The following is a 20,685-nucleotide window of genomic DNA, read 5'->3' on the forward strand; positions in this document are numbered from 1 at the left end:
TCTCTCCAGACCCTCCAATTTGCTTCTGACCAAACAAAAACATGCTATGTGCTCATTCTTCCTTTTGTTTAGTTTTCTACATTTTTACTCCAATTTCTCGCCTCTCCCACCCCTCCCAGTGCTGGGGATGGAACCCACCTGGGGTCATGAAAAGGTCTCAAGTCTGCACTCTACTACTGAGCTGTGTCCCCAGCCCCACTACAATGGGGTTAATGTGCTTTTTTGTTTTGGAAGTCAGTATATGGCTTTGTATGCATGTTGGTATGGAACTTGCTGTGTGGACCAGACTGCCTCTGTCTTCTAAGAATTAAAGACATTCAGGTTTGAAGGTTTAGCTTAGGGGGAGAGTGCTGGCAAAGTCCTGGGTTGGTCCTTAGCTCCCTGGATTGGGGGTGAGTAGGATGGATAATAAAAAGACCCACCCCAAAAAAACAATCCAAGGTAATGTAATGGGCACACATAACCTTAATCCTAGCCCACAGGAGGCAGAAGCAGTTGAATCTTTGTGAGTTCAAGACCAGCCTGTCTTACAAAGCGAATTTCTAGACAATTAAGGCTACAAAAAAAAAAAAAAAAAAAAAAAAAAAAAAAACTCAAGGGTGTGGGAGTGGAAAAGTGCCTTGGTCCTGCCTCAATGAGATGATGGGACAGACTTAGTAGACTTCCTAGGGGAAGCCTTACCCTCTCCAAGGAACATATGGGGGGGGGAAGTGGGGGGGTACAGGAGGAGAGGAGAGAGGGGGAATTGGAATGTAAAATAAAAGTTAATAATAATATAAAGATCCTGTCTCAAATAAAACCAAAACAACAACAGCAAGATTAAAGACAGCTAGGTGGTGACATATGTTTTAAATCCCAGAACCATCATGCCAGAGCTATTTTTAATTTTTTTTTGAATAAAATTTTCGAGCATTTTAAAAAATGTATATGGGTGTTTTACCTCCATGAGTTTGTGCGTCACATGCGTGCAAAGCCCACGGAGACAGGAAGAGGGCACTGGATTCCATGGAACCAGAGTTACAGATGGCTATGTACTGCTGTGTGTGTGCCAAGCACTGAACCAGATTCTATAAAAGAATAGCCAGTGCTCTTAACCACTAAGCTCTCTCCAGCCTCAATGGGTAGTTCTTAACAGTGTTTTGGTTGTGACAGCAAGGCCAAAGGAAGTCCAGGGCCTCCTAACGGTGCCTTTGCCCTTGAACCAGACTCTGCAGTGCACCATCACAGGCCTGACTTTCTGGGACCCCAGCTGCCAGGCCGAAGACAGTGATGGCCACCTTGTCTTGCGTAGCACCTACTCCAGCTGTGGCATGAAAGTGACAGAACATGTGATCAGCAATGAGGTACGGCCTAGGGCCTGGAAGGTATTGGAGCCAGCAGTATTGGTGCCTTTTCGGGTCCCTCGTTGATCCTCAGGGTTGAGGGAGTAACGTTTAGTAGGAGCTGAAGCATGGACCTTGCTTAGCTCAGCCTTCCAATGCCCAATAAGGGTCTGAGAGGTGGGACACCCTCTGCGGCCTCTCTGGCTCTGGCCAGCTTCTTGCCTCTGTCTTTGCAGGTGATCATCAGTTTCCTGTCAAGCTCACTACCGCTCCAGGTGAGATGGACAGTCCTACCATGAGCCTATCCTGTTTCCAGTGCTGTGCAAAGGCTGTAGTGCTGCTAAGGGCTATACTTTCAACTTCTTAAATCCAGGAGTCTAGGGCTGGAGAGATGGTTCAGAGGTTAAGAGCACTGGCTGCTGTTCCAGCAACCACAACCATCTGTAATGAGATCTGCTTCCCTCTTCTGGCCTGCAGGAGTACAGGCAGGCAGAACAGTATATACTTAAAAAACAAAAACAAAACCAACTTCCAAGAGTCTACACCTGGGTGACCTAGGGCTCAAAGGTCATAAGGTCATTAACTGGCATAGGAGTCTTAGGAGCAGCCACAGAGATGTAAATTTTTTTCCCCATTAGCCAAGTGCCAATACAATAAATACAAGTTTATTTAAAAGGTAAGGATGGGGGATCAGGCAATTCCTACCACCCCTGCCAAACTGTCTCCCTCATGCCCTCCCATAGAAAAAAGTGCAGTGCGTCGACATGGACAGCTTCTCCTTCCAGCTGGGCCTCTACCTCAGCCCACACTTCCTCCAGGCATCCAGCATCATCGAGCTGGGCCAGCAAGGCTTTGTGCAGGTATGGATGCCCCGCTTGAACCCATGTGCCTTTCTTCCCAACACTGTTAGAGGAAAGATGAAATCTCACCTTCCAGACGGGGTGAGGGCCAGCCTGGGTGTATGGAAAAGACAGGTAGAAAATTGCAAATAGGAATTGTCACATGTCCTTCCTGTTTGCTCCTGCGTCCCCTGCTCGTCTTCTATTCTTCTAGCTGATTTCAAGAGAAGCCAGTGAAGGGTCAAGGGTATCTGCACATACCGCATGCCCCTTACCTCTCTGTGCAGGTGAGCATGTCCCCATCAACCTCTGAGGTCATAGTCCAGCTAGAGAGCTGCCATCTGGATTTGGGGCCTGAAAGGGACATGGTGGAACTCATCCAGAGCCGAGCAGCCAAGGGCAGCTGTGTGAGCTTGCTGTCCCCAAGCCCTGAAGGTGACCCACGCTTCAGCTTTCTCCTCCATGTCTACACGGTGTCCACACCCACAGCTGGCACCCTCAGCTGCAACGTGGCTCTGCAGCCTAGCACCTTGTCCCAGGTGAGTAGGCATGGCCCAGGTCTAGTTTCAAGGTGGCCTATGGGTCTGGGGTTTGCAGATAGAGAGGGTTAGTGCAATGAGATCTATATAGCTAGTGGCCAGCAGAACGAGAGCCAGGCATGAGGCTTGACAGCCTGGCTATAGGGAGCAGTCACGGCTAGCCTGACTGAATTTGTGGCATTAGAACAGATATACAGCTGCAACTGTCCATCCATCCGTTTATCCTCTGCATATTTAACCATCCTTCTGTCATTTATCTACCCACCCACCGGGAGCACAATTCAGACATGTACCCACCCACGCACCCATCCCTCCACCAACCTATCTATTTATGTACTCTACCTAACTACCCATCCACCTACCTACCTACCCATCCCTTTACCCACCCTTCCCTCCACCTCCCTCCCCTCCCTCTATCAGCCACCCACCTACCCTTCTATCTACTCATGCACCAACCCTAAATATACATCCATCATTCTCAGCACTTCCCACCTAGTCACTCACTTCCAATGTCCCACACACCCTGCAGCGATCACCAGTGTGCCCTATCTCAATGAACCAGACAGCTTAGGGAAAAATAACAGGAAAGCATGCCACTCTGCTTTGCTGGTATCAGCATGGTATCGTCCAGTAAGTCTCTATTCTCAGGCCCTCAGGCCTAACACACTCACAAGAACACTCCAGCTGTCTGCACAGAGATTTCTCTCCTGAAGCTGGGCCACCAGAAGGCTGCACCTTCCAGGCCCTGAGCCTCCAGCCTGTGAAATGGGCCTCCAGGATAGCCTGGCTTGTGGCTCACGGCTTGCACAGGGTAACAGATGCGGAGTTCTCTCTAAACACATGGATACAGAGCACCATGCACAGCAGCCGCAGACCACCTTGCTGCTCTCCCATGCCACATGCCCACTAGGATTTGCTCACAGGCTCCCAGTGGTGGACATAGGACTCAGCCAAGGCTTGGAATGGTGGCAAAGTCAGTCAGGGAGAACCACATGCTGCCAGCTGAAGGCTGGCCCACTTAGCTATCTCTCCTCCCTCCTCAGGAAGTCTACAAGACTGTCTCCATGCATCTGAACATCGTCAGCTCTGACCTGTCTGGTGAGTAAAGAACGCTGGACAGTGGAGGGGCAGAGCCCAGACACTGGTAGAAAATGGGACAGGGCAGCCCTTGGAGGAGGTTTCTCAGGTCCAGCAGCCAGAGGAGCTCACAGTAAGATCATCTTAATAGAGGGGCTGAGTGCCGCGGGACAGCTCTCCTCATCTCAGCTCCCCTCACCCCCCAAGCCCCATCTCTGTCCCCTAGTCACTGGTACACCTTGCTGGAGGACTCGACCTCCTGGATGGAACATGAGGCATCTTAGGTGCCTTGACACCCCAAAGGTGGAGGAGGCCCCTCAGCCTGGTTTCTTTGTTTCCCTGTTGCTAGGGGCATATACATGGTGTGTAGGCTAGGACGGCTTGTGTTTGCTCTCAGCCAGGATCAAGAATGCAGGACTCTCAAGCCCCAGAGTAGACAGGAAGCCAGAGAGCAAGGGCCTTGTAGGAGGCAGGGGTGTGAGGGGGGGCTGCAGTAACTGAGCAGCACTAGTCTTAAAAGATGCTCTGGATCATCTGAATCCTGCATAAGCTCACAGACAGTGGGGGCTCACCTAAGGTCACACAGCATGGCGGAGCAGGCCCTTTCGTTCTTTGCATCCACAAGATGTTTCTCCCCTGGCCTTTGGGGACAGAAGGATGGCCCAAAAGGCTTGACCGCCTGGGCCCTCAGCTAAGTACTGTACTGAGCCCACATGCTAGATGGAGAGATGAGTTCAGAGAACTCGCATCACCGACTAAACTGAAAACTAGCATAATCCCTGTGACTCAGGCCAGCATGGCAGGGTGGGGACAGGCCCAGGGCCCAACACAGCAGCAACACAGTTGGCTCTTTGGTCACTGCAGGCAAGGGCCTCCTCCTGCCCGCTGTACTGGGTATCACCTTTGGTGCCTTCCTCATCGGGGCCCTGCTCACAGCCGCACTCTGGTACATCTATTCTCATACACGTGAGTATTCGAGCCCCTGACCCTACCCCTACAGTGAGCACTCAGGGCCCCTCCACTCCACCCTGGGCCATGCTCAGTGAAGCCTGGCAGGGTGGGGGTGGGGAGCCCTGGCTGGGGCCCTGACCTCCACCCCTGCCCACGCCCCTCAGGTGCCCCCAGCAAGCGGGAGCCCGTGGTGGCGGTGGCTGCCCCGGCCTCCTCTGAGAGCAGCAGTACCAACCACAGCATTGGGAGCACCCAGAGCACCCCCTGCTCCACCAGCAGCATGGCGTAGTGCCCAGCCTGGAGCAGCAGGGCCTCCCAGCCAGCCCCTGTCCCGCAGCAGAGACCAAGCAGCCATAAACTGGGAGCCACTGGCCACGAACTGGTCCCAAGAGCCAAACACCTCCACTCAGCCGAGGATGGAGCTTGCCCCCTACACCTGCCCCTCATACCTCCCTCGCAGAGGCTTGTTGCCAGTGGACACTCCAGCCTGAAACACCTTGGGGTCTCCTCGCCCCACTTCACAGAACTATCCAACCCAGGGCCTCTGGGATATGGCTGCCCAGGACTACAGAGAGACACAGCACTGCCCTGTACACCAGCACTGCTGAAGCTTAAGGAGCTGCCTTCAAGCTGGGTCTTGTGCTGGTGAACTGGGCAGGGTGGAGGTGAGAACTCCAGACATGCCAGCCCATGCCAGCCCAGTCCAGAGCCACCTGCATCTGGCCCTAGTGGCCTCCTCACCCGGACTGGCACAATTTTGGTGAGGGAAGAAGCTGAGTGGTGCTCAGCTCAGGAAGGGAGGCCTCAGAAGACGGCAAGGACAGTGGGATAGGGGAGCCCAGCCCCTCCCAGAAGTACCAGAGACCTCCTCCAAGCCCATCCATCGGATGGGAGCAGGAGGGGAGTGGCCAGGCTGCTGGTCCTGGACCAAGCCCTGTATATTCACCAATAAATCAGACATGAAACCAGTGTCCCTTTGGGTTGTACTGGGTAAAGGGGAAGGAACATTATGACACAGAACATGGCTGCATACCCTTGGGCTGGTCTGGTAGCAGATGGCTGGAACACATGTTCAGAGGAAGCCAGTCCCCTCTGCTCCTCACTCATTTGGTGGCCCAACCCTGAGACAGAGGCTACAGAAACCAAACACTAAGCCCAGTCTATAGACTCTGGGGTTTGGGACACAGCTATCCTCATAAGCTCTGGGTTCTAATCCATGTCTCTTTTCTGCAATGGGCCTGTGGACAGCTCCATGGCTCCTGGAAGCCAGCCACCCTTCCTCATCTGTAAGATGGACATACAGCTTCAAAACTCAGTGGGTGAGGTTTGCAAAGCAGTGTCTTCGCATGAGGCAGACAAATATCGGTGCAGTCTTTTCATGACACAAGCTACCTTATGTTATGAAGAAACAGAAATGCTCCTAGGCTTTACCCATTTGCTCCTATACTCCTACAGCTCCAACCAAACACTCTAAATGTCTGATGAGGGAGCTAGGAGAGGTTAGGAATCAATCAAAAGTTTGTCATTTATTTACAAAAAAATAAAAAAGGGTTTAGAAGCTTCAATTAGTTCTAGCAACCCACAGTCCCCCAATGCCCAGGCAAGGGCCCTTTCTCTTCCTAGAAGGCACCAGGAGGGAGGAGGAAGTCTCTGGCCTAGTCTCAGTCAGGTCCATAGGCTGCTCAGGCAGCTTGCACATAAGATAGGCCTGAGCCAGAAGGCAGCAGGGTGGGCAGGGAGATGGTTGGGCTAAAAGCCTACAATGGTGAGGACTCTGGGAAGACCCTATTATCTATGACAGAGAACGGAGAGGCCGAGGTGCAGTGCCTCTCACATCCCTACAGTCTACCAAGAGCCTAGGGCCCTGGGCCAGTCTCAGAAAGAATCTGGAAGCAGAAATCAAAAGGCACTGAGTATAAAAGTCTATGGAGAGGCAAGAAGGTGTGGGAAGATCCCACCTCTGACCCTACGCCTTGGCTACTGGGACAGGGAGGGTTCCAGCAGCTTTAGGACTCCGCCCACCAGATGCAGGCTTCCTGTAACCAGTACATGGATGGCAGCAGCTTCCCGGAGAATGCTTGCCCCGTTGCTGGCCGTGGGGTGGCTGAGTAGGCTCCTTGGAGGGCTTGGGAGCTGAAAGATGGGATCCCGGCCTTGGCTGATCCACTGCAAGGCATGGGAGATGCAACTAAAAACAAGGGAGTTGGTGCTAGTAGAGTGAGGCGGGTGCAGTGCCAGCGGCAGGGAGCCTGGCCTGCCAGGCTCTGGGCTGGGGCTGCACAGGAGGTCAGGACTGGCTTGTCTCTCACTCAGGCAGCTCCAATGTTGCTGGTGTTGGAGGCAGCGGAGCAGCACCTGATCCAGAGTCACTGTGAAGTTCTGCTGGTCTGTGATGTCCAGGACAAGGCGTATCAGTGGAGGGGAGAGGGAAAGGGGCTGGCCCACAGTGAGCACTTGCATAGCACCTGGCCCTTTATAAGCACCACTTCACCAGACTCTGCTGGCTGCCCCCACAGTGGACAGGGACCAGTGCAACTTGCTCCATGTCATGAAAAGCAGAGCCTGGTGCCCCATCTCCACAACCCCCATGCTCATCTCTACAAAGTGTTCAGCTGGGGTTCCCTCACCAGGTGGGCATGAAAATACAGATCTCAGAGCTCTCCACACACGGTCCAAGGTGAGACCTGGACATCTATCTGCATGCTTCCCATTCCTTCAAAAAGTTTTAAACACAATGCAGTATAGTACAAAGAGCATTTTAGGAGCCAGTGAGATGGCTTAGTGTACAGCCTATAACCGACACGGTGAAAGGAGAGAAATGACTCTCCCAAGCTGTCCTCTGGCCTCCACTCAGTGCCCCAACCCCAACTAAATAAATAAACAAGTAAGTGTAATTAAAATAACTTTTAGGGCCAGAGGGTGGTAGCACGTGAGTTCAAGGCCAGCCTGGTCTACACAGAGACAGCCAGGGCTGTTTCAGAGAAACCCTGTCCTGAAAACAACAACAAAAACCTTTTAAATGCATTTTACATTGCAAGTAGGTACTTGCATTCTTCCATGCATGCCCAGACCTGACTCTTCACCAGGCAGTAGTAACTGCTCATCCTTCAAGCAATGCACAGTGGCATTTTCCATACTCTTGTATTCAATAAATTCCAGTTGAGACCCACTAAGCTGATTTCAATAGCCATTAGTAGACTGTCACCTACCTTTCAAAAAATGTTACACCTGATAATTCCTTTATGGTGTTTTGGCTACATGTCACAAAAGGTCTTTTTTTTTTTTTTTTTCTTCAAAGATTTGTTTATTTATTATGTATATAGTGTTCTGTCTGCATGTATCCCTGCAGGCCAGAAGAGGGCACCAGATCTCATTACAGATGGTTGTGAGCCATCATATGACTGCTGGGAATTGAACTCAGGACCTCTGGAAGAGCAGCCAGTGCTCTTAACCTCTGAGTCATCTCTCCAGGCCCCCAAAGTGGTGTTTCTATAATAAAATCTATACCCTGGGGCTGGAGAGATGGTCCAGTTGTTAAAAACCCTTGCTGCTTGTTCTTGCAGAGAACTTGGGTTCAGTTCCCAATACCCAGAGCCATTTGTAATTCCAGTTTTAGGGGATCTAATGACCTCTTATGGCTTCTACAAGAGTCAGGTACTCAGACATACACTTGCAGGCACTCTGACATATGCATACAATAAAAATAAATCTTTTAAAAAATGCTATCTTCTAGCATGGTTTGGAAGGGTCCATTCCTCACTGAGTAGTCTACCTTGGGCCCTCAGCATCAGCCATACCATACCATCTGTTACCCTCACCTGCGTTTTCTGTGGATGAAACCTCCGTCACGTTGGGGCAAAAGACGGCATAGTCGAACTGGCAGGGCTAGGAGGCCAAGGGGAGATGTGGTGTCAGTCTTCTGAAAGAGTATCCTTCCTCATCCCCACCTGACTTCCGAATATTGTTCCAGGCCCACATCTCCAGAGACACTGACCATCCCTGAACTAGTGGCATTGCAGTAACCAGCCACAGGCCTTCTGTACCCTCACCCCCATTTGCCTCGGTGTACTCCTCCTGGCTTGTAGCTTGCACTGCGTATTGTACTAAGTACTTGCCTAAGCATACTGCACTGAATGGAGATTTGGGTGGTACCTATTTAAGGTAGTCTAGTTGGAGAGCAGGCCCCAAACCCAGGCTGGGGTAGTTTCTCGATATGAACCACTTCAGCCTCCTGCGCTGAAATGGGAAATGATCCTAGAAGCCTAGAACACGGTCAGTCTCCCCAAAATGGTCTACAGAGGACAGCCAGGGCTACATAGAGAAACCCTGTCTTGAAAAACAAACAAACAAAACTATGCACAGGGAATGGCACTGTTTTATAGCTGAGAACATCCAAGCCTATCGCACCCACACAGCCAGAATCGCTGCTGTTGGCTGCCCACCCTCCAGGCAGGTCCCTTACCTGCAGCAACTTCAGCAGGGCAGCAGAGTCCCTGTCACCCGTAGAGTTGAAGAGCAAGACATGTACTTCAGGCCCACTACATAGGGAAGAAAAGGGTGGTGTGTACCTTCTACCCTCTTTCCAAGCCTATTCCAGCCATTTCCCCAGATTCTACTCCTTCTAAAACTGGTCCAGCCCTAACACCTTGCATTAGGCGTTGGGTCCCCTGGAACTGAAATTACAGACAGCTGTGAGCCACCATGGAGACACTGGGAACTGAACCTGGGTCCTCTGCAAGAGCAACAAGGGTTCTTAACAAATGAACCATCTCTCCAGCCCCAGGGTATAGATTTTATTATATAAACATCATTTAGTACATTTTAGAATTTGTTCCATGTAGCCACAACACTGTAATAAAAGAATTAGTAAAACATTTTTAAAAAGGTCTGGTTACAGCCCACTGATGAAGTCAGCCCCAATAAGGTCATTCCCCAGGACCCCCAACCCTGCATGCCCAGCCTTGCAAGAGAGCTTACCCACTAGGGAGTTTGCTGCGCTGCAACGACTGGCAATACCAGCGCACGCAGGCCTGCACACTGCTGGTAGTGTGTGCACCATCCAGGTACCAGGTGAGAGGTCCCCGCTGCAATACCTGTGTCCGGCCAGGCCACTCCGTGTCCCGAAGCCCTGGCAAAGGCAAGCAAAACATTGCTCTGGGATCTACAAGGCCTGCAGGCTTCTGGCCCTGTAGGTAGATCCACCCAAAGCCTATTACTATTGCCAGTCCCTGGGTTCCCAGAATGGGATGCCTCGTCATGGGATCTTCCCGGCAACCCTGAGCAGGGGCTGCCATCACACAATCATACATGATTCCCATGTGACAGTCGCAGAGTTCTGAGCTCATATAGCAAGTGAGGGTTGGGTGGGGCTAGAGTGTGTCCTAAGGTCTGTGCCAGGGCTGTCCCTGACAGTAACCCTGGCACACTGGAACTATTCTAATGGGGTCTAACTGTGAGCACCGACTGTAGGCTGAAAGCAGTTTTAAAGGGATGGAAGGAGAGGCAGCCTTACAGCTTGACTACAGGCAGCAGCTACTGCTGACTGACAGTTTGCTCCAGGTCCTCTAGGCCATGGGCTCAGCATCTGACTCAGGTCACATCAGGAACCATCAAAACGGCCCTTGGCAGTGGGTGCTATCATTATCCCATTTGGCAGACAGGAAAACTGAGGCTTCAAAGATTTGTGAACTCTAGACCAGAGAGGAATGCTTACCTTAAGGAACAATCTAGAATTTCCCCAATCCCCAAACAGAACCAAAAGATGCATCTCAAAGGTCACAACAATGCAATGGGGGGCTAAATATACATCTTATGGGAAACAAAGGTATGTGGTGGCCTTGGCTGGGCAGGAAGCTCCAACTTACCATGTCTCATGTGGGAAGTGGGATGGAACACAGGTGCCAGAGGCAGCTGCCACTGCATGCTTGGCCTGGACACCTTCAGCTCCCGGATGTCTGCAGGACATAAGTCTTTGTCTTTAGACCCCTCCAAGGCAGGCTCCATTCACACTGTCCACCTGCCTGCCTGCACTAGCCCACCTACCCTGGTGGTCCTGTTGCTCCAGCCAACAATGGGCCAGCTGCAAGGCTAAGGCTGCATTGGATCGCTGGTGCTCTCCCTCCAGGCCCAGGGTCAGCGGCAGCCCACCCTCCTCCAGGGCTTCTAATGGTGGACACAGGTACAGAGGACACTGTGGAGGGAAAGGGCCACAACCGGTCAACAAACCTGCCACCACTGTCACTTTGTTACAAAACCCTCTAGCCATCCCCCAACCATTGGGGCTGACCAAGACCTGCTCTCAGAACCAGCTGTGCTCGGCACCCCCCACCACATACCCACACTGCACATGAGGACCTGAAGCCTAACAGGAGACACCATCACTCAGGTCAACACATGCCTCCACCACGCCACCAGGCCACCCAATCACTCACTGAGGTCTGCTGGGCTCGATCCCTCAGCACGGCCAGGGGACCTTCTGGCTGTAGCACAGTGAAGGCAGGGACACCAGGCTGCAAACAGGCCAGGCAGAAAGTGACAAGGGATGCTGGGGTCCTCCATCTGCCCCCATTGGTCCCACAGACCTGTGACTGGGCCTGATCTCAACTGAGGCCACCGAGGGGCTTGAGTCACACAGGGAGAGCAATGGGAAGCTGGACTGTGTGTGCAGATGCCAAGGACCTGGTCCTGAGCCAGAACACTGATGGTTCTGCCACAGCCATTCTTTCTGGAGTGCTAAAGGGACAGCCCTGGGCTCCCATGAACATCTGCCCTGGCCTGCTATGGTACCTTGAAGATGCCCCCTTTCTGCCATGCTATTTTCTCCACTGTGTCTCCTAGCAGGCTGGTGTGGTCCATGCCAAGAGATGACACTCCACACACCACTGGCTTTCTGAAAGAGACAAGAAGGTTCCCAGTCCCCTGGTACTGAGCCACCAGGCATAGGCTTTTGGCCGGCTGGCAGGCCGGCCCCAGAAGCTCCCTCACCTGATGATGTTGGTGCAGTCATAAGCCCCGCCAATGCCCACTTCCACCACTGCCAGGTCTACCTGCAGAAGACCAGACAGCATGGCAGAAGAAATGCCCAGATGGCACCTGAAAGCAGGATGCTGCCTTCACTATATTCCCCAAGGACTCAGACACAGGGTCTAGGGAAGACACCCACCTTTTCTTGGAGGAAGACATGGAAGGCCATGAGTGTAAGGAAGCGGAAGTAAGCAGGCATGGAAATGTGGCTGTCATCCTGCACACAGGAACAAGTCAGAGGCCATAGTCCCACATCCCCCACAGTCCCCACTCTGGGGAGATGGGCCAGCCCTCCAACCCCAGCACCTTGAACTCCTCCAGCTGGTGGTAGAGGCGCCAGAAGTGCTTGGTAAAGAGCTCAGGACTGATGGGTTTCCCATCGATGCGAATCCGTTCACGCACCTGCACCAGGTGGGGAGAGCTGCCGAGAGACCTGGGGTCATCGGGACTCCTGCCCGAGCCTCAGGGCCTTTCTTGCCCTGTCAGACTTCTTTCAGAAACAAACAACTGTGTCCCACACATGTTCAAGAAGCCCTCAGGAGTCCGAGCTCCTAGCTAGGGCCTCCTGGACCCTGCCAAGGCCGAGGCCCAGCACCTACCTCAGAACTACTTAGTCTCCAGTCCTAGACTTCTGCCACGCAGTGGTACTACTTACTGCACCGCTCTCATCTAAGGCACACCCCTCCAGGAAGGAGGGAAATGTCCCTGTCCCAGGATGGTCTACCATCTCCTCTGGGCCCCCGAAACCCCAAGCTTCCCCACCGCATATAGATCAATGACTCTGCTAACGTGCGCCTACAACAATCACCTGCCTTTCACTCTTTTTTCTTTTTGGTTTTCGAGACAGAGTTTCTCTGTATTGCTTTGGAGCCTGTCCTGAACTTGCTCTATAGATCAGGCTGGCCTTGAACTCACAGAGATCTGCCTGCCTCTGCCTCCCAAGTGCTGGGATTAAAGGCCTTACCACCAACACCCGGCCTGCCTTTCACTCTTAAAGTAATAAATTCAGAAGGCAGAACCATCAGAGCCATTCCCCTGCCCCATCCACATGCTGAGCTAGAAGCCTCATGGGCCCAAGTCAGTGGCTAGAGGTTTTACTCAGAAAATTATTACTGGGGGCCAGAGACAAGGGCACTTGCTGCCAAGCTTGATGATCTGAGCTCCATGCCAAGAACTCACGTGGTAAAGGAGACACTACTCTACATGCTTCCATGAGGCATATGCACACATACAAGCACATACACACTAATAAAGGTAGTATAAAAGCTATTAAAGCTGGGGGTTAGTGGCAAGGCCTTTAATCCCAGCACTCAGGAAGCAGACGCAGGAGGAACTCTGTGAGTTCGAGACCAGCCTGGTCTACAGAGCTAGTTCCAGGACCGGCTCCAAAGCAGTAAGAGAAACCCTGTCTGAAAAAAACAAAAACAAACAAACAAACAAACAAAAAAGCTACTAGAGTTTTCAAGCTTTTCAAAAGAAAATATTTTCTTTTTATTTAGACTTTTCCTTCTTAAGGTAGGGTCTCATATAGCCAAGGCTGGCCTCCAACTAGCTGAGAATGACCCTAAATCTCTGTTCCTCTACCTCCCAAGGGAAAGATTATACAAGCATGTGCTACCATACTCAGGTCCCAAAAGACTATTCTACTCCATTTTTTTATTTTGAACAAACATCAGTTTAGGAGACGCACACTGACCTGAAATGTCTACAGCCAACTGTTTCTGATGCTTATGGCGATGGCTCGCCAACTGACAGAGTAAATGTAAACCAAAGTTGGATATGCTCCTCCCTCAGGGAACAAACCCAGAAGAGCACAATCAGGTTCAGTCCTCCGAAATGTCACTCTTTTAAGGTGACAGGCTAAACGAGACACACCTCAAGCATAGGACACAGGTTTTACCCCCGATCTGATGTCTGTGTGCCACCACAAGGGGGCGCTGCCTCCAGAGGCAAGCAGCAGCCAAGGCTTGGCAGAACTCTACTGCCAACCTGTGGAAACTTGCCGTGGACGCCATAGGCAGCCTTTATCTGCGCTCCTCTTGCTCCTTACTGCAAAGACATCTTAACTGACTGACAAGCATTTCTACACTACTTACAAACTGTATCTGGAGAACCTGCCATGAGGACCTGAGTTCAGATCCCAGCATTCCCACACTCCCCCAAAAAAGCTGATATAATGAGACTATGACCACACTGCAGGGGAGGCAGAGGTAAGATCCCTGGAGCTGGCTGCTACTTAGTGCTCAACTAGCCAAATCCAGAAGCTCCAGGTTCAGTGAGAGAGACCCAGCCTCAACACACACACACACACACACACACACACACACACACACACACACACACAGAGTGTGTATTCGTGTACAAGCATACTATTTGGGTGAAGTAGCATATGCCTTTAGTCTCAGCTCAGTAGTTAAGGGCACTGCTACTCTTGCAGAAGGCCTGGTTCAATTCCCAGTACCCATATGTGGCTCAAAACCCTCTGTACTACCAGGCACACATACAGGCAGACAGGTAGACAAAATACCTACACACATTTAAAAAAAAATTAAAAAAGCAAAAGCAAAAATTACATTTGAAATTTAACATAATAAAAGATTATCTGACTCTTCCAGCCAAGTATTTAGGTCATACTTCAAGATACTGACACTTTCCCTCCATTTCTCCCATATGAAAACTGATGGCTGTCATTAGTGAACAAATATGGGCACTGTAGATTTAACGTTTGCTGAGTGGATAAACAGTGGCAGAGCGACATACAGGCTGACCTTGACTATGGTACCACAGCCCCCCACAGAGCTAAGGGACCCTCCCCCCAAGAATGCAGTACCTAAAGAAGCCTGTCTTCAGGCCATAATTCCTCAGGATGCGTTCAGTGAAGGCGCAGGTGGAACCCTAGAAAGCATTGGGTAGGGTGAAAGTGATGGTTAATACTGATTGTCAACTTGGCAGCACCTAGAGCCACCCAGGAGACATGTTTCTGGGCAAGTCTGTAAAGGAGTTTCTAGACAGGATTGCCAGAGGCAAGCTGAACACCAGAATCCATTACTTCCTTACTGAGGATGCAATGAGATCTCTTGCCATGATGGATCAGATCCCCCAGGACTTATGACCAAATAACTTCCCCCCACACACACACACACACATGCTGGCCAGTTGTATGTCACCTTCACATAAGCTAGTCATCTGAGAAGAAAGAGCCTCAACTGAGGAAATGCCTCCATAAGTTCAGGCTGTAGGCAAGCCTATGTGGCATTTTCTTAATTAGTAATCGATGGGGGTGGACCCAGCCCATTTTGGGGGGGCCACCCCTGGGCTGGTGATCCTCAGTTCTTTAAGAGGTCAAGTGGAACAAGCCAGTAAGCAGCCCCCTCTATGGCCTCTGCATCAGCTCCTGCCTCCAGGTTCCTGCCCTGCTTGAGTTCCTGCCCTCATGGCTTTTGATGATGAACTATTATATGGAATTGTGAGTGAAATAATCCCTTTCTTCTCAAGTTGCTTTTGGTCATGGTGTTTCATCATAGCAACAGTAACCCTAAAAAGACACCTTAAGTTGCTATTTGGTAGTAGCTTGTAGAAAAGCAACTAATAAAGGTGGACAGGCACCAGCCTACCAAGTGACCTCCTCTTGGATTACTTTTACCTTTCCTTTGGTCCCAGTGACATGGATAATGTTTAACTTGTTCAAGTCCTCCACCTACAACAGACAGAAAGATTCCTTCTTCAGCCACAGGGCTCCCAAGCAGATGGGGTAGGGGTGCTTCACAGGACCTACTACCTTACCTGCAGCCCACTCCGTGTCAAGTACACCTCCATGGCTTCCAGCTGTGCCTGAGGGTCACTCCGTTGGCGCTTTACCTGCTCCAGGTAGTTGGCATTGGTCTGCAGGGTGTTGAGCATGCGAACGGCATCCTGGCAACCATAGTTCTAGTTCAGTGAGAGTCTAAGGACAGAGGTACTCAGCCCACCAGTGGCAAAGCCAGGCCTGTTATAGCAACCCTGCTGCCTTGGTCTACACTTACTTGGTGAGGAGAGAACCCTGGCATATTTCCAGTTCTAGCAAAGATGGAGCCTGGGGCAGGCCAGCCCCACCCGGGAATGTCAGGTAAAGCTGCCAAGATGGACGAACCTTCATTTCCTGGGCTGCCTTTCCAAGCCTCTATGCCTTCAGCCTTCACCTTCACAACCCCTGGGCCTTCCTCCTCATTCATTCTGCCACTATACTGAGCACCCACCGGGCTGGGGCAAAGACCACGACATCTAGGGACTTGGAATTCTAGAATTTCTTAAGACTCTGGAGTTCCACATTCTAACCGTAAGACAAGATGATGAAAGCAATTAGAGCTAGAAGAGGAGATACAGAGGGAGGGAAGATGTGCCCAGGTCATCCAGCCAGAACCCACAGGTGGGTAGAGCCTCAGGAGAGATGGCTTTAGGAATGGGAGTGGGGACAGAAAATAAATGCAGAGGTGTGTGTGTCAATTATATCTACATTCTGAGAAGCCTGTGCTTAGGTAGTTCCCCTCAGGCATCAGACCCGTGTCGCCTGCCCTCTTAGCCTCAAGGCTTGGCTGGGAGCCTCACTGAGCTCAAACCGGTGCCACCTGCCTGGCTAGCATCAAGTTCTGGTCATTGATAACTGACCCTGGCTCAGCAATCTACAGACATATTCTGTTTTCCAGACTCTTGGTCTCTTTATTGCTTCTTTTCCTGCCTGTCTGCCAGCCAATTTTGAACACTTGGATTCCCAGTCTTCGAGTCCCGGAGACCCCAATCCCAGATCCTCCTGGGATTTCCACTCTGGACTCCATAACTTCTTCCCCCTCATCCCTCACTGCCGTGCAGACTCTAGGCTCACTGGAACTTCTAAAGCTCAATTCAGACTCTGGACGCCCTGGTCTATCACCAGCGCCCTTAACCTCTGCAATGCGCGACACACACCCTCAGAATTCCCTGAGCCCAACTTTCCGGTCCCTGTCACCTCCCCTGGACTCCGGGATGTCACCGCCTCCCGAACCCCGCAACTTCAGGCTCAGATGCCGCCATCAGCTGGCTGAGCGCGGAACGCGGCTCCAGTCTAGCCCACGTGTCAGTGCGCGACCATTTGTCCCACCGCGGGTCAGAAACCTGATACTCCATGCCGGGCTCCTGCGGCGCGGGCCACGCGCTCAACCACCGCCGCGCTGCGCCCTCGGTTGTTGCACCACGCGCTGAAACAGCTGCCAGGGACAGAGCCGAGCGCAGGTGGCTCCGCGCCCACGACATAGTCCTGATGCCACTGCAAGCTAGGCCTGGACCGGTGCCGCCCCGCTTCGCCCCGCCCCGCCCCACCCGGCTGACGCGCCTCTGAGATTCACCAATCAGAGTCTATCAAGACCTCTGGACCAATGAGAATCGGCGCCCTATCGCGGCCATCTTTATAAGGGGCAGATCGCAGGGCAGTGAGCCGCTTTCGCCTTGCTTCTGAGGGGCGCACTGCCGGGAAGGGCGGGGTGAGGGTGGGGTTTCGTAGAAGGGACCTTAAAGGGACATTGCGCTCTTTTCGTCGCCATCCTCCAAAGTTCTGCGCCTCAGGTCTTAAGGGCTTTGCTACATATCCCAAAATAGCCATCCCGAGCCAGCAGCCTCAGTCCCTGCTTCAGGCCAGTCCAGCTCTGAGCTGGGATAGAATTACGGAGCTGGCAGACGGTGGTGGTCATCAGTTTCCAGCACCAAAATGTCCTGGCTCAGGCACAGTAGAGATGTGACCTTTGCAGGTCAGGAATCTGAGGCCTCTCACTCTGAGAAACCTAAGAAGACTACTGGGAGGAATGACACCCCCTACCAAGGCCTGCTGGGTGCAGGGGCATTTCCAGGCTAAGAAGAGGACCAGGACCCTGGCAAAGACTTCCACCCCAGTTGCTCCCTGAATGCTCCTTCCTGCATGGCTTTGGGGCCCTATATAAAGTGTGTTAGGGCTGGAGTGGTTAAAGGCACTGACTGTTCTTCCAGAGTACCAAGGTTCTAATTGAGTCAGGGTTCAAGTCCCAGGACAGCTGGGGGTCGGTCGCCCACTTCTGACCTCCAAAAGCATCAGACATGCAGGCATACTCTATAGTGCACAGACGAACAAACAGGCAAAAATACAGAATAATTTTTTGTTTTGTTTTTTTCGAGACAGGGTTTCTCTGTGAAACAGTCTGGTCTGTAGTCTGGTCTGTAGACCAGGCTGGCCTTGAACTGAACTAACTCACAAAGATCCACCTGCCTCTGCCTTCCAAGTGCTGGGATTCAAGGAGTGTGCCACCACCAACTTTTTTTTTTTTTTTTTTTTTTTTTTTTTTTGAGTAAATCTGGCTGGCTAAAATTATAATGGCTTTGGGGTGAGAATGATCTTGATTAGCACTCTGTGAACTCCCTTGAAATAGAGAGTGGATTTGACTGCAATAGGGGGAAGGGACAGTAATCTCACCTAATTGTGTGTGAGAAGGCCCCTCTACTTGTGGAAGGCACTGGAGAGAAAGTGGCTCTTTGAATGGCGATGAGTTTTCAATGCCTTCCACTTTCCTACGTTGGACTTAACAAGAGCAGAGACTGTCTCTTGTTAAATAAACATGTTTGGGGAGGAGTCTGGACTTCTGCTCTCTGAACATGCTGCTGAACTCAAAGTCACAGAGATCTGCTTGGGTTGGCCTCCTGAGTGCTGGGATCAAAGTGTCCAAGTGCATATTTCAGTGAACAGCTTCTCTGGTTCTTGGCCCACTCTCTCTCTCTCTTTTTTCCCCCTATGGGGTTTCAGTCTATAACCCAGGTGGACTTGAGACGCCTTAGCTGGGCCAGGCTAGTCTCAAATTCTCTATGCTGCAAAAGATGACTTTACATTCTTGATCCTCCTGCCTACAGAGCGAGTGAACAAACTTGTGTACCTGGTTTTGTTCTCTGAGGGTAATTTTTGTTTTTGTATTGCTTTGGAGCCAGCCTGTCCTGGAATAGCTTTGTTGACCAGACTGGCTTCCAACTCACAGAGATCCACCTGCCTCTGCCTCCTGAGTGCTAGGACTAAAGGTGTGTGCCACCACTGCCCAGCTTCTGAGGGTGATTTTTTTTAGCTCTGTCAGATCTGTAACAAGTGGTACAGCATCCCAAGGGAGGACTGATGTCTCCAGTGGAGTGAGACAGAAAGCCCCGATTGTCTACGAGCCTGGTTTAGCGAAGTTCCTTCCCCTCTTTTGTTTTCCTTGTTAGGTCAACTGTTGTTTTCTGTTTGTTTGTTTTTGATGTTGCTTGTTTATGACAAGGTCTTACCAGATAGCCTACAGTGGCCTGAAACTCCCTCTGCAGCCCAGGCTTGCCTCTAATTCTCTGTAAATTTTCTGCCTCAGCTTCCCAAGTGCTGGAAATGCATACAAGGTTCAAGGAATGCAGTTGTATGCCATTGTGCTCAACCTAATTTCTTTCTCATTTAATTTACTTTTTATTTTGTGTAGGTGTTTACCTGTATTTGTGTCTGTGCAGCACCTGGTATAGTGCCAGCAGAGGGCAGCACGTATGGGGTGGGGAAGATCCCCTGAATTACAGGGACTTAATGAGCCACCATGGGGTTGCTGGGAATTAAAATGCTCTTAACTGCTGAGCCATCTCTCCAGCCCCAATTTTCATTATCTTTGACATGTCAAAACGATAGAGGGGCTGGGGATTTGGCTAAACATTAGAACATTTACACTGTAGACATCAGCTCTAACTGGAAACAGAAATCAGACATGGAAGACAAAGCACTGACAATCCCATGGATCAAAACTGGCATTATTCCAGTTGCAACACAGAATTGTAAGTGGTATGCCTGGACCTTGAGCATGTCACCCTCTGCCTTGGACCTGAGTATACTCTGCTATCCCCAAGGACAGTTTTCATGATTTTCCATTTGTTTACTATTTTGGGATAGGCCTCATGTATTCCACACTGGCCTCTAAGTCTCCATTGTGTTAAAGCTGCCCTTGAACTCCTGATCCACCTAGAAAGTGCTGGGTTTACAGGCATGCATCACTGTCATATCCACTTTATACAGTGCTAGGGACCATTCCCAAGGCTAAAATACATCAGGCAAACACACTGCCAATGGAGCAATTTCATATTCATAGACCATAATCAACCCTGTACAGGCAACTCTATACCATGCTGCTTCCATGGACCTTTTCCTCCCTGGTGCTAGGGTTGGCACACACACTTGCCAGTCATAGCATGTTTGTGGAGGTCAGGGAACAACTTGCAGTATTGGTTCCCTTCTTCCTCTATGTGGGACCTGGAGATCAAACTGAGGTTGTCAGGTTGGGGGGCAAGTGCCTCAGCCACTGAGCCATCCTGCTCGCCTATCCACAAGGCTTTCTACACAGGATCTTCCAGACTGTGTTGGTATGTAGATGCCCCTGTGACTGATTTGCTTTACTGAGCTGTGGAGTACTCCAGGTGTGAAAATGCTATTGCATCCTTGGCTAGTTTCCTGTGGGCTGTTTCCTGTATTTTGCTGCCCCATGCAATGACATAATGGCATCATTTCCCTTCCTTATTTCTGCCACATGTGAGCAAAACCTAAGACTAAGACATGCAAGGGTGACTTGCAGTACACATGCTCACACTTCCTGCCTTGTGGTGCATAATAGGAGAGGCAGAGCCAGTTTCTCCCTCATACTCTCACATCCCCTGTGCTTGGTGTCAGACTCTTCACAACCTTGTGTGAATCAGAGGCTCCCTCACTCTATAGGTGGAGAAATTGAGGCTCACAGAGATTAATGAGAACACCCAGGAAATAGACTTTCTCCTTGACATCTTTGTCCCTCCTACCACCCGTCTACCTGTCTGCTCCCTGGGCTCCCTCTGCAGTTCCTGGGCTTGCGGTGGGACTCAGGAAAGCTGCCCCTTGCCTCTGATTAGTTTCCTCCAAAAAAGCAAGATGAGGTC

General features: G+C 51.1%; 2 protein-coding genes across 2 annotated transcripts in view; one reads left to right on the forward strand and one right to left on the reverse strand.

The window, feature by feature from the left end:
- Eng (endoglin) overlaps positions 1-5,697 on the forward strand; it is a 33,458-nt gene extending 27,761 nt beyond the window's left edge. The window contains exons 9-15 of the mRNA XM_051185212.1: positions 1,206-1,343; positions 1,559-1,597; positions 2,066-2,182; positions 2,449-2,700; positions 3,744-3,798; positions 4,642-4,743; positions 4,893-5,697. Coding sequence (XP_051041169.1) covers positions 1,206-1,343; positions 1,559-1,597; positions 2,066-2,182; positions 2,449-2,700; positions 3,744-3,798; positions 4,642-4,743; positions 4,893-5,017 — 828 coding nt within the window. The 3' untranslated portion in view covers positions 5,018-5,697. The remainder of the gene's footprint in view (positions 1-1,205; positions 1,344-1,558; positions 1,598-2,065; positions 2,183-2,448; positions 2,701-3,743; positions 3,799-4,641; positions 4,744-4,892) is intronic.
- Positions 5,698-6,228: 531 nt separating this feature from the next.
- Fpgs (folylpolyglutamate synthase) lies at positions 6,229-17,066 on the reverse strand. Its single transcript, XM_051185213.1, has 15 exons — positions 16,879-17,066; positions 15,535-15,663; positions 15,395-15,448; positions 14,582-14,646; positions 12,058-12,172; positions 11,887-11,968; positions 11,713-11,770; positions 11,515-11,617; positions 11,160-11,237; positions 10,771-10,918; positions 10,593-10,682; positions 9,706-9,856; positions 9,191-9,266; positions 8,547-8,613; positions 6,229-7,115 (listed from the first exon to the last, which is right to left on the reverse strand). The coding sequence occupies exons 1-15, from the start codon at positions 17,014-17,016 to the stop codon at positions 6,706-6,708; spliced, it is 1,764 nt and encodes a 587-aa protein (XP_051041170.1). The 5' UTR covers positions 17,017-17,066; the 3' UTR covers positions 6,229-6,705.
- Between the last annotated feature and the right edge of the window lie 3,619 nt (positions 17,067-20,685).

This window comes from Phodopus roborovskii, unplaced genomic scaffold (genome assembly GCF_943737965.1).
Source record: "Phodopus roborovskii unplaced genomic scaffold, PHOROB, whole genome shotgun sequence".
In the NCBI taxonomy this organism is placed as follows: Eukaryota; Metazoa; Chordata; class Mammalia; order Rodentia; family Cricetidae; genus Phodopus; species Phodopus roborovskii.

Bases quoted from the DNA above. Each gene is read 5' to 3' on its own strand.
- Fpgs (XM_051185213.1), bottom strand. From the start codon at position 17,016: ATGTCGTGGGCGCGGAGCCACCTGCGCTCGGCTCTGTCCCTGGCAGCT. The intron at 11,618-11,712 runs GTGAGGGAGCTT...TGTCTCTTTCAG, and splicing joins GACTGCACCAACATCATCAG to AAAGCCAGTGGTGTGTGGAG. The intron at 10,919-11,159 runs GTGAGTGATTGG...TTCCCTCCACAG, and splicing joins ATCGAGCCCAGCAGACCTCA to TGTCCTCTGTACCTGTGTCC.